Source organism: Cynara cardunculus, unplaced genomic scaffold (assembly GCF_001531365.2).
Source record: "Cynara cardunculus var. scolymus isolate 2C unplaced genomic scaffold, CcrdV1 Un_Scaffold_3327, whole genome shotgun sequence".
NCBI classification, from domain to species: Eukaryota; Viridiplantae; Streptophyta; class Magnoliopsida; order Asterales; family Asteraceae; genus Cynara; species Cynara cardunculus.
The window spans coordinates 31957-44694 of NW_020201431.1; the positions used below are offsets into that span (position 1 = coordinate 31957).

General features: G+C 36.0%; 2 protein-coding genes and 1 pseudogene across 2 annotated transcripts; 2 read left to right on the plus strand and 1 right to left on the minus strand.

The window, feature by feature from the left end:
- Positions 1-4479: 4479 nt before the first annotated feature.
- Positions 4480-6039, plus strand: LOC112503593 (pentatricopeptide repeat-containing protein At5g06540-like). The gene has a single exon (XM_025107604.1). It carries the CDS (start codon positions 4480-4482, stop codon positions 6028-6030), a length of 1551 nt encoding a protein of 516 aa, XP_024963372.1. The 3' UTR covers positions 6031-6039.
- Positions 6040-6516: 477 nt separating this feature from the next.
- Positions 6517-7846, plus strand: LOC112503592 (annotated as a pseudogene).
- Positions 7847-9861: 2015 nt separating this feature from the next.
- On the minus strand, positions 9862-12395 carry LOC112503591. Its single transcript, XM_025107603.1, has 4 exons — positions 11959-12395; positions 10761-10858; positions 10280-10351; positions 9862-10198 (listed from the first exon to the last, which is right to left on the minus strand). Exons 1-3 carry the CDS (start codon positions 12218-12220, stop codon positions 10298-10300), a joined length of 414 nt encoding a protein of 137 aa, XP_024963371.1. The 5' UTR covers positions 12221-12395; the 3' UTR covers positions 9862-10198; positions 10280-10297.
- Positions 12396-12738: the final 343 nt, after the last annotated feature.

A 12738-nucleotide genomic window follows, 5' to 3' on the forward strand; every position in this document is an offset into this window, starting at 1 on the left:
TTGGTCCAGAGGCGATGAAAATGGACCAGAGGCGATGCATTGGTCCATAGGCGATGAAAATGGACCAGAGGCAATGCGTTGGTCCAGAGGCGATGAAAATGGACCAGAGGCGATGAATTGGTCCAGAGGCGATGAAAATGGACTAGAGGCGATGAAAATGGACTAGAGGCGATGCATTGGTCCAGAGGCGATGAAAATGGACCAGAGGCGATGCATTGGTCCAGAGGCGATGAATTGGTCCAGAGGCGATGAAAATGGACCAGAGGCGATAAATTGGTCCAGAGGCGATGAAAATGGACCAGAGGAGATGAATTGGTCCAGAGGCGATGAAAATGGACCAACCCTTTGAAACACACAAATTTGGGCATAACATTAATTAACCTCAAAATATGGGATATTAGTTTTCTAGAAAGCTTCAAAATATCCGTTCTATTTTAGTGATAAAACCACCCAAAACACAATTCCAAACCGGATATAAGGGAGTTTTTACTTACAACCCGAATTATGTAGCAAAAGAATACGGGACAAGACTATATATAAGCTACACATACTACAACTATGAGAGACGGTAATAAGCTACTATTTACATAAAAGCAAGATTGATATCTTCAAGTTCCCCGATAAATCTTCAAGTCAAACAACGGGTTCTTTCTTTTTGTCCGTCTTCTTTCTTGAGAGAGGTTGCCACTTAAATGGTAAGCCAATGCTTAGTGAGTTAAATAGTTAAGCATTACATATCAATATCGCACATGTTTATAAACATACATAATAAACTTTTATCAATAAAAGAGTTCAAGACATCATCCAGATGCAAACCGAGACTTACAAGAAACCGAGTGAACAATTACGTACCGGATGCTAAGATCATATGATTCCATATTCAAATCACCATAATATACCATACCATTGATGCTCAATACAACAAGGAGACAGGATCAATGACCAAATATATTCAGCAACGTTAGAATACCAATAAATATCAAGAACCAAGAGATCGAATCGGTAAACATAACGAGGATAGTGCATCACCCCGTCCTTCACCTCCCGGGCTCATGCCAAAGTCCCAGTCAGAATCATACATTACGAGAAACCTCGCACTACCTGCCTTCCTCTACCGGGTATGTGCCAAGGTTCCCTACTCATTGCTCTTCCTCCTCTTCGAGCTATGAGTATTCACAACCGCAGAAAGTCTCACCCGTACAACCCGGGATCTTGACTTTGCCATAAACTTCCGGCGTACCACACGAAGTAGTACCCGTACTATGGCGTACAATTCAAGGAATAAAACATCGAATCCGGATCTAGAAAGCAAACCGATGTACCGAGATAGTAATAAGGAATCGATTCAAGAGACGGAATCAAAGACAAATAAAGATCGTGTGACTCCATTCAAGACCAAAAACATTCATATGAAAATATATATGTTCAAATCAATATGTAATAATTAACTATATAACTCACCGGGCAACCGTACAATACCGAAAAGCTCTGAATGAGCTCACAAAGCAAGTCCAATCTACCACACTTAGATTGCTTCCAAAGTATCAAAACATGTCCTAATTACCCCCTGGAGTAAATGTACAAAATCTCATAAGCAATCAATATAAGAAACTCATGATATGCACATATCCTATTTGAACATTATACCTAAATTTCTATGTACAGCTGCTGCATGCAGAACTGTTTTTCCCATTTTAAGCTTGAATTCATGCCTTGATCATAAAATAAGAAATAAACTAGACTCAAATATMTAACTAAGRAAATTGRCCTYACCTYATTTGGATTTTTYTACGATTTTATACAGATTTTCAAAGTCTGCACACTTTCAATGCATTCTTAAGTCGAAATTCTCATTTTCATACATTTTTCTCAAACCATTTCGATTCCAAACTATTCCAACTTCTGAATCTCAACTTAATATAACATATTTGACATAAACAACCAAAATTCAACCTTTATTTTATCATTTATATTATCTCCCAAATCATTGACTTAATCAAGTCAAAGTTCATATGATGAACTTGCATAAATCTTGATAATCTCTTGAATCTAATGACCATTTCATGCCATAAACACTAAAATGCACTCATTTTATACACTTAAGATCAAACCCATATGAAACCCTAACTCTAACTCAACATGCAATCCATATAACAAAAATGTCAACCAAGAACAAGTGCAAAGAATGAATTATACCTTACTTGATGATCAAATCTTTCAAAGATCTTGTAGTTCTTCTTTGATTTGAGTTGAATCGAGCCTATGTGTGTGAAAAATCGCATCTCTAGTGTGTGTGTGTGTGTGAGTTCTGGACTTATATGACATGAAAAATGGGCCAAAAATCCAATTTATAATGCTAAAACTTGAGTTGGGCCGGGTTGGCCCGGCTAGGTACCCATTTTGACCATCAACACTTGAATTATTCATAACTTTTCGCTCGGACCTCCGTTTTCTATGAGATTTTCGTCTACACGTTCATAAAGAGATAATCTATAACATCCAACAAAAATATTCCAGAAAAGATCTCCCAAAAAAATCGTTTTACGTATCTATTTGACATGATATTTTCCAAATCCTCTAATATATTCTTAAGAAATATAATTTTAAAACTTCAGACCCAAACTCCCACTAAATCATAAGTTCTCTTTAACCCAATAATTAAATATACTAAGCAAATAATTAGGCATATTAGAAATTGGATGTTACATGGTGTGTATGATCTATATATAAACAATGAATATACAAAGGAGGGCAAGGTTTCTCTCCTGTTAATCTCCTCAAACGACGGTGCTTGGTCTTCCCGACCATCACCTCTTCCTCTTCCTCATCGAATAAATGTCATTTTAGTCTCCAAATCTGCAATCTCCACCCCTAAATAGATCTACCCACCTTTCCCTTCGAACTTTGAACATTAAAAAAGACTGGTTCCATTTGGGTGGAGTTTGTCGGTGGTGGGTGAAAGACTAGTTCCGTTGAAAAAGATGGACAAATTTTCGTTGAAGAAGATCAGGACTCTACTCGCCCATCTCTGATCCTCATCTGGTTCTTCGAGATCGATCGTTGCCTAACAAGAACTCTATTCGACCTTCTTACCCAAATCCACATCAGGGCTACGATTTTTTATGACAAGATCTGGGTTACTAGTTCACAAACAATTATGACAAAATCTATGGTCTTTTTACAAAGGAATCAGGTCACAGTTAGGGTTTTCACTTTCAGGTTATGGGTTTTTTGTTTTGAATTCGGTTTAGAGTTTTCTTTTTAATTCGATTCAAGGATTCTCATAATTTGCACAAATTTGTTCTTGTGTGATGTTTATTGATATTATATTTGATTTCAATTCAAGGTTTTTGATTTATTTGTGGATCTTGATGTCTATTTGATTTTGGAACTTGTTAAGATCTTATGAATTGCAGTTTTATTACTCGATTTTAATCAATATTCTAAATGACGTGAGACGTGATAGCGAGGTCAAGCTTCAAACCTTACGAGTTGTAGCGAGACCATGACATTTTTCAAGGTGTGTCGTAAAGTGGCATACACACACATCCATCCACACTTGTATGTGTTATTGTTTTGGATAATAGTTAGAACAAATTAACTTCACGTAAAGTAATAAAACTAAAAAAGAAAAAAACAATTGATACCAAATATATAGAGCATATAGAAAATGATATCAAGAACGAGTTAAATCTCTTGAATTTTTACTTGTTACTTTTTTCAATTTTCAAAGAATTCGTGTTCGACTTTTCGTATAGGGGAATGTGAACAAGTATTTACCTATTTAAGGTTTTCGTTTTTAAGTTTCATTTTTAAGTTTATCTAAGTCCTAAGTCTCGTGCATTGCTCAATTTATATATTAAAGTAACCTCATACTTTAAAAATAACACGTCATAATGTGCCATAACATCTCGTAACGCGCCATGACGCGTTACAATGCAAGTCACGCCTTAGGATGGAGTGATAGGGGTTAACGTGACAACGAGCCTAAGCCTTGACGTCATAACGAGTTTTTTTAGAACCATGGTTTGATTCATGGATTAATTTAATCTAATTTTGAATATTATTTGAGTTTGAATTTAATTTGGTTTTTAATGTATGGGTCTTTGATTTGTTGTGTTCGATAATCATTGGTACTTGATTTAGGTTTAATAAATAAGTAAAATAAATTAATTAAAAATAAGTAAAATGACCAGAACACTTTTCTAAACTAACAGAGTTAACTCAACTTTTTTAACAAAGTTAGATTTAGTAACTCAATATGTTATAAAATGTAAATAATAAGGATATAATCTATAGATATTTCAAAATAGAGGGACCGGAATGTTAAAAACACGTAACCTGTTGAATTTGTTGCTGGAGATGATGTTAGCGATTAACAATGGTTCCAACTTCCAAGCGAATTGATTTTGCGAAGGAGCAAAGGAAATGGTAACAAAATTAGAAAGAAAACGAAAGAAGCGATCTCAAGTTATATATATGAACAGGACCATCTTCAATACAATCTCAAATTCCCAATATCTTCGTCTACTTCAAAAATGTTCAACCATGGATCAATTCAAACAAATCCACGCACAAATCATCACCCACGGCCTTGCTCGATTTACTTTCATAACTAGCAAGCTCTTAGCTTTCTCCGCTACATCCGATATCGATTATGCCCGCATGATCTTTAACCAAATAAGCTTGCCTACCATCTTTGATTATAACTCCATCATATCAGGTTACTCTAAAACCTCAAAACAAGAAATGGGTATCTTAGTTTATACACAAATGCGTAACAATGGCATTGAACCAAATGATCGTACTTTCCCTGTTTTGATCAAAGCATGTCATTGTGAATCTTCGTTGCTTCAAGTGTATGGACAGATTGTGAAACATGGAAATGTTTCGGATGTCTATCTGACCAGCTCGCTTATAACTATGTATTCGAATTTTAAAGCTGTTCAATGGGCTAAACAGGTATTCGAAGAAAGCTCATATAAGAATGTGGTTTGTTGTACTAGTTTGATAACTGGGTGTTTCAATAATGGGCTTGTTGACGAGGCTCGTAAGGTGTTCGATGAAATGCCTGAAAGAAATGATGTATCATATAGTGCAATGATATCAGGGTTTGTGAGGAATGAACTTTTCAACGAAGCAATCGAGTTGTTTCTCCAGTTGACAAACTATGGCCTAGCAAAGCCTAATAGGTCTCTTTTACTGAGCATTCTCAATGCTTGCGGTGCAGTTGGTGCTCTTGATGTAGGAAAAAGCATACGGTGTCAGTTAGTTGAAGACTCTTTCGGCATTAACCTCGAGCTTGGTACTGCATTGATAGATTTCTATGCAAAATGTGGGGATGTAGATACAGCCCACGATATATTTAGCAGGATGCCGCATAAGGATGTTGCTACATGGAGTGCTATGGTTTTGGGGTTAGCCACGAATGGGAAAAATGAAATGGCAATCAAGCTTTTTGAGGAGATGGAACAGAAAGGACCAGTTCCAAATGACATTACATTTGTTTCTGTTCTTGTTGCTTGTAATCACAAAACTCTAGCCAAAAGAGCATGGTGGTTTCTTGGAAAGATGAGCAAAGTTTACAGTGTTAAACCAGTTATTGAGCACTATGGATGCATGGTTGATCTGTTGACTAGGTCTGGGCAGCTGAAAGGAGCACAGATTTTGATCAAATTGATGCCAATGGCACCTGATGGGGCTATATGGGGATCATTTCTACATGGGTGTCTAATACATAGTGAAACACATCTAGCAGAGGGAGCTGGAAAACGATTGATTGAGTTAGAGCCTCAACACAGTGGACGGTATGTTCTGCTTGCTAATATGTATGCAGATATAGGAAGTTGGGAAAGTGTGATTAGGTTGAGGAATATGATGGCTGACAGAAAAGTTGCTACTGCTCCTGGTTGGAGTTTCATTGAGGTTGATGGGATTGTTCACAAATTCTTTGTTGATGATCAATGTCACCCTCGAGCTAGAGATCTCCATGAAGTCCTACAAGTACTGAATAAGGCATCATTGAATTAGGCTATGTCTGATAAACTAGCCGATAACCTAGCCGTTAGCTGTTGGTTAATAAGCTAGCCATTAGCTGTTGGTTAATAAGCTAGCCATTAGCTGTTGGTTAATAAGCTAGCCATTAGCTGTTGGTTAATAAGCTAGCCATTAGCTAACAATGTGAAATGACCTACAAATGGCATGTTGAAAAATTAATTGGGAAAATAGAAGGGCCTAATTGGAAGAAAAAGAACACTTTCAAAAAGTTAGCTTATCAGCTAGCTTATGGCTTTCAATAACCTAGCTTATGATTGCGAAACATGATATTAGTGGGCAGGTCAGGTACAGCAGTATAATTTGTTCACTTGTGACACTTCAAAGTCCTATAAGATACTATACAGAGAATCAGCTTGTTCAAGGGTGACTCTTTCTGGACAGAAAGAAATCTGAAGATTACTCTGTCTACTTCTCTATAGCCGAAACAATCATTGGCTGGTCGTTGTGTGTCACGTGTACGACCGACCACAAAGAAATCAAAACCAAAAAGGGAAGGACATGGTCACGAAACCTATGATGAAAACCCTCCACACACATTGTAGTCTTCACCTTCCCTAACAAATCATTCATCACCAACCAACCGTCAGATTTTGTTCTTTTATGTAAACCGTTTCCAAACTCTTTTCAGAGTTAAACATTTAAATACATGTTTGCTGCAAGTTCCGTTGTCATAAGAATCTTTAGAATGTCTGGATGCATTTGCATGGGTTTAAACCCAAATGCATTGAAGCTTTTCCATGAAACGAACAGGAAAACAGTTTCAAATGGTTCTAGGATTCACTTCATGAAGGTATTATGATAACTTTTCATAGCTATGGCTTTCTTGATTTAGATATTGATTTGAATATCTTACTCATACACTGATTCCTGTCTCTGAATGTAATATAGGTTTGAAATCCGATTGATAACAAGAAGTTTGAGACTATTTCCTATCTTCCACCTCTTACAGATGACTCCATTGCCAAGGAGATTGATTACATGATGAAGAAGGGATGGGTGCTGTCTGGAATTTGATTCGGTAAGATCAATTAAGCAGCAATAAATATAAACAGTTACATGTGATACTACAACAAAATTCGGGTTTATAAGACGCCAAAATTGTGTAAATATCCCAATAGGACACTTCTCTAATGTGTCTTATAAAAAAGTGCTTCTTGTAAAAAGATGTGTTCATAGGGCACTTTTCTAACGTGTCTTATAATAAAAGTTGTCCTAAAAAAACTTATTAAGACATCCAAAAACATCCAGTGAAATTATTGTATCACTTTTATATATGACACAATTATTTGGTTCTATAAACAAGTCTCTTAAAGACACTTACACATTTGTGGCATCCTGTAAATCCAATTTCAATTTTGTTATAGGGTGAATCTGAAGCTCAACTTCCAAATGATTTGCTTCATTCCTAAACATGCCCTGGATGATTTTGTTGATAAAAACAAGATTCAAGATTAGATATTCCGATTAGTAGCACCAAGAAACAGATGATGATATCAATTTATGGTTAACCAGGACGTAATCGAAAATGGGGTTTGTTGATTCAGGTGGGATATATATTCAGAGAGAACAGCCGACTTCCAAATTACTACGATGGAAGATACTGGATGCTGCGGAAGCTGCCGATGTTTGGTTGCAGTGACGTCTCACAAGTTCTGAATGAAATGGAGTACAGGAAAGCATACCCAAATGCATATATAAGGTGCTTGGCCTTTGATATGTTAAGCAGGCTCAGTGTATGTCTTTGTTATTCAGACACCTGCTTCCCCATGAAAGCTTTTTGTTCTGTTAGTTTCTTATTTGATCAAACATTCTCAAGTTTGTTGAATGTTTTTTTTTTCTGTCATGGTTTTCAATAATCAAATGGACTTGTTTGGAGGATATGAAGATTTTACTTGGAGATTACCTATATTTATTTGGGCTTGGCTACTCGATGAAAGCGTTCGACCGAATAACTATTGTTCCATTGTGTTTGAATATTCATTGCAAACTCGGAATCGTGTCAAATAACTTATTCACCCCCTCTAGGTTCTTCAACAGACACACATATAGGTTATTTACCAATACAAATTAGATAATCACTTACCAAATAAAAATCATCATCCATTGCTTGTTGGCTAGGACTCCAACAAAACCCACCATTTTTTTCAAAAAGGCTATAAAATATTACTTTTTTAGTGAATTTTCTTTTTGGGCCCCTAACAACAAGAAGACAAGGGCCTCCAATCGGATATCTTGATCCTAATTTTTAGTCGGTTCATTTGCAATACACATAGATAGGGGTGTAAATGAGTCAAGTTTCTAACCAACTACTTGATCGTGAGTACCAGCTTGTAAACAAGCGTCGAACTCAAGCTCGGTAAATCAAAAAATATTTGAGCTCGAGCTTTACATTGAAAAAGTTATTCGAGCTCGAGCCTGCTATAACTTTTTTTAACTGAGTTCGAATAACCTACGACTCGACTCAACTCGTTCCCACTTCTACACTTGGACACAACTGACAACAACACTCTCATCTTTGACTCCAAGTCCAAACAAACGACCACTTACCACTAGTTCATTATGAACTAGTCGAATTTTGTTTTAGTGTGTAATTTGTTCATTTGCTTCAAGTTTAAACTAAATAGAAAAATATATAAATAGTGGTATAATTTGTCAGTTTAACCAAAATAGTAAAAATCAAATAACAACCAAACCGAATAAGTTATCTTTATTTGGTAACCGAACCTTTTAAGCCGAAAAAGAGAACCCAAAACCGTTTTGGTCCAGGTAAATTATTCGGTTTTGAAATTTTTTCGACACTCCTAAGTGTGTCTCCAACCATAAAAGTTTTTCGATCCGCCACTAGTCACGATCCTCATTTTACCGGATAAGATTCTCAATCAATCATCAAAATAACCTTAGTATAAGCGTCAACAAGGGGTGCTCAAAAATCCGACCAACCCGATCAACCCAATCCAACCCAACGCGAAATAACCCAAGCCGAAGCAACCCGATGTCTAATCGAGTTGTAAAATTGTCAAACCGTAGGTATTAGGTTGATATTGGGTTACTATTATTTGAACCCAACTCAACCCGATGAACCCGATCCTTTTATTTCTTGGATTTAATATGATTATTGAATTTCTATTAATATATACATTAGACAATTACATTATCATGTATGCTTTTCATATACATATGTTTTCAATCTATTCATATTTTTATATAACTCATTCATATATATGTTCAATAACTATGAACATATATATATAAATTGAGAAAATTAACTGAATGTGATATACATAAAAAATATGGATAAGTTATATCAAATAGTTGATGATGAAAAAGAAATTATGAGTAGAGAATTAACATATTTAAAGTTAAAAGAATATTTTAATACACCAAAGTATCAACCCGACCAAACCGTACCGGTTGGGTTGCACTTTGGTTTGGATTGGATTAAGATTTTTCCAAACCACAAGCATTGGATTGGGTTGTTCAAATGTCTTCAACCCGATCAACCCAACCAATGAGCACCTCTAGCGTCAACTATCCGGTAAGCACTAACCTAGTAAAAGTCACCACTCTTACCCCTTGTCGGGCAAGATTCTCAGTCGGGAAAATGACATGTTCAGATTTTTGGCAAAGACCAAAATCATCTATTACCTGGTAAGAGATAGCAAGTGTTTGTTAAACAATCCCTTAATAGTGACAACCGCTGAGTTGAATACCCCAAATACTCGAGGGTTGTTTCATTTTTTTTATATTAAGTCATGTATTTATTAAGCTGTCTGTAAACAATGATCTATCTAGATGAATTAAGAATGAGCAAGTTATTCCATGTCTTCATGAATAAGCAGCCGAGTCATAACAGTCCTAGCCCCAAAATCCGTTCACAAACTAGAGACTTTTGACTGGAAATGGAAATACATATGCAACAACAGACAAATTGACTACACTTCATGCCAATCTTTTGGCAGTTGGCAAGCGAATAAAATGATCATTACAGATTAATTACACGATTCATAGTCCTTACAAAAACCGCTATCTGGCCCTGCACCAAAAGGTTTACGATCAGCGTCCCATAAATCATGTAGATTGGTCCGAATCATGTTATGGCAAAAGAGATCATGAAGGCGCTCTTGCTCAACCCAACTCCATCCTGCATAACCAGATCAAACCTTGAATTCAAAGATCAAGAACCAAAAGAGCTATGCAAACCGAGAATTTTTGGACAACCAACCTGCCGAATAAGCATATGTTACACGGTTTGAGCTTTGGCGGATGTACTCTTCACTTGTGTATTAACTTTCTCCTGGAATTTATGACGTTTTGCAAGAATTAGACATTAAGAATGATACTAAACCCATGTTTGGCAATTGTAAGCTCTTATTAGCCAACTTTTCAACTAACAGCTAGCTTATCTGCTAGCTTGACAACAATTTGATACAGATAACACAATATCTTGCTAATAGAGAACTCAAAATCTACAGGTAAGAAAGTTCATCTGTTCAAGGCCTGATCACTTTGATTTTATCCTATCAAAATCTATGAGGGTTGTTGTACATGTTTCCGAGGCATGGTTCTTTCATCATCAATCAGACTATTCCATTTACAACTCCATTTGGAGATTGCTTTCGGTAATAGATCATTCTTGATGTGATGCCGGTTTGAAGGTTTCTTTCTTATGCAAAAATGGAAAAAAAAAGAATGCAAAAGCTTACCACTCCGTTGCTTTCATAGTAATCATCGAGAGCCCACTGATATTTTGATTGATTCAACCCAAACCAATGTGCTACATATTCATCCAAACTCGAATGCACTGTAATACGAATGTGACATTAGTCAACCCTAAAGTGTAACATCAAAAGTATAAAGAACCCCAAAAACCAAAAACACAATGTTTGTGGCATATGTGGTTCTCCACTGCAAACCAAAAATGCCCAAATAATAACAATAAGAAATTACAAACGATTACGGAAATGTTAAATAAGAATGAAAAAATATTGCACTTCAACATTTTTTTTGTTAATCGTGGTGGTCCGGGCCAGCTTGCGCCCAAGGCCCTGGATAACAGCCAGGAACCCAGTGTCCTTGCACTTAACATTCACCCTTTTTGGTTTTCTTTTGGATTCTTTCAAAACCATAGTTTTGCAAGCACAATGGTTCGAAAAATCAATATTACTCATGTTTGCCGTCTATCGAAATGATAGAATGATTGAAGTCTTAATAATTCAAGGTTTTTAGTTACTCCACCTCTAACCTGGAATGTTCTGACAAAGGAGTTAGAGTGTGTTGTAACTAAACCCCTTTTAAACTCCTTTTATGTTTTTTTTGTTAAAGATAGTGATTGTTTGTAGTTATACTAGCTATAAATAGGAGTTCTATTCTTGTAGAAGAGGTATCAAGATGATAAATGAATGATTTCCTCTCTATAATTCTTTCTCTATTCTCTTCTTTCTAAACAAATCTCTCATCTCCCCTGTTATGCCATTAGAGGAGAGCTTCCAGCGACCTGTATCAGTGGTATCAGAGCCAAATCTCCTACAATTTTGTTTGAAACAAAATGACAACCATAATAAAATTTTAAACAGGAGTTCTATTCTTGTAGAAGAGGTATCAAGATGATAAAAGAATGATTTCCCTCTCTATAATTCTTCTTCCTGAATCACTCATCTACCCTGTTCTGCCATTAAAGAATAGCTTCTAGCTTCCTGTATCATGCATGGTCTTTGTTCATTACTATTTTTCCCCTAAATTTTTTCTCCAGAATTAGCTGAAGTGAAACTGGTCAAGGATTGGGCATCAAACAAAGCAAATTGTTCAAATCTAGTGAAACAGGTAGATATCCATCGCAGTTTTCATATACATTTTCCCTGCAAATATCATAAAATTCAAATTGAATGGAAATATAAATGTTACCATTTTGAACTTTGGCAACGGCATCCCAGAAGAATCCGAGTTTCGATGAAGTGGAGTTGTGGTACTGAACCGGCGGAGGTTGAACCAGAGGAGCAGATTTCAATGGCGGCCGTTGGATCAGCGTAGGAGACACGGTATATTTCTTCGGTGATTCGGAAACCGACATAGAAGATGGATCTGAAGAAGGAGTAACGAAGACGGTGTAAGGGCCCATCTTTCCGATCGTCGGCGGAGGTGTCGCCGGTTCTTTGATGATGGTCATTCTTAGGTCGAATTTGAGGGATTGTGATGCAAAATTAGAGAAGATCAGAGTGAACACAAGGGTTTTGCAGCAGATTCAGAGAGCGAAAGGGGGTTCTGGTGGGATCTCTGTCTTTGTAAAAGTGGCACTTTCTTTTCAACTTTTTCGATGGATGGCTTTTTTGTACTTCCAATTCGAAAAAGAATAATCATAATATATTTAGGTGTTAAATGTCTTAGAATTTGAACCACGTTAAATAACGAGAGAAGCTAATGACATTTCTATAAATCTATACTGTATTATAAAGCATTTGGCTAAAATTTTTAAAAACTTTTAAAACTCTTAAAAACTTTTAAAAACTCTTAAACTCTTTCTTTGCTAAACGATTTCATCTCTATCCGATTTCATCTCATATTTAAATTCATGAAACTAACTGCAGATAAACACAATCAAATACAGGATAAATATTTCATTTTAAATATAAAAAACCTAAAATATAATTAGTATAATCATTAAATTCTAACAGAATACTTAATTAT